At 32.7% G+C, this 571-nt stretch overlaps 1 protein-coding gene across 1 annotated transcript; it reads left to right on the forward strand.

Annotated features, from left to right (window-relative positions):
- Positions 1 to 162: 162 nt before the first annotated feature.
- LOAG_16284 (hypothetical protein) lies at positions 163 to 378 on the forward strand (the record flags this gene model as incomplete). Its single annotated transcript, XM_003151772.1, has 1 exon — positions 163 to 378. A coding segment is annotated over one exon (216 nt), but the record flags the coding sequence as incomplete, so codon positions are not given.
- Between the last annotated feature and the right edge of the window lie 193 nt (positions 379 to 571).

A 571-nucleotide genomic window follows, 5' to 3' on the forward strand; every position in this document is an offset into this window, starting at 1 on the left:
TATGAAGGTTGTACCGAATAAATAACTGGAGTGACTTCTTGTCTAGGAATATTTTCCAATCTAATTTCACTTCCACATGCTTCTTATTTACTTTATTTGCACGCATAATGAGTCTGTGAAGAAAACCCTTCGCTATCCTCATGAAAAAGCATTTACATGTAGATCAAATTCTCGAAATTGGAACGGAGACAACGAGTTTCACTTCGATTGAAACAAGCAGCATATAAAAGTGTCATTGTCGTCTATTGCGAATTGTCATCTAGCCTGGGGTTTATTAATGGTTTGCTAAATGGTTATAAATATCGTTGGATGACTACAGCAGTGATCAATTTGATGAGGTTGTTGTGTAAATACGTTGTCCCTCGTTATCCCTTCTGACTGTCGAACAAACATAAATATGCTATTCTGCCATTCTGATTATACCGTTAAAAGGAGAAAAATCAGAGAAATCATTTTACATAAAACCTATTATTACTATTATTATTAAACCAAATATTTTGATATTCCAAAAAGACTAACAATAACGATGAAAAGTTGAATTTTATAACCTTCGGTATGTTAAAGTCAAAAA

The sequence above is a fragment of the Loa loa genome (genome assembly GCF_000183805.2).
Source record: "Loa loa unplaced genomic scaffold supercont3.5390, whole genome shotgun sequence".
Lineage (NCBI taxonomy): Eukaryota > Metazoa > Nematoda > Chromadorea > Rhabditida > Onchocercidae > Loa > Loa loa.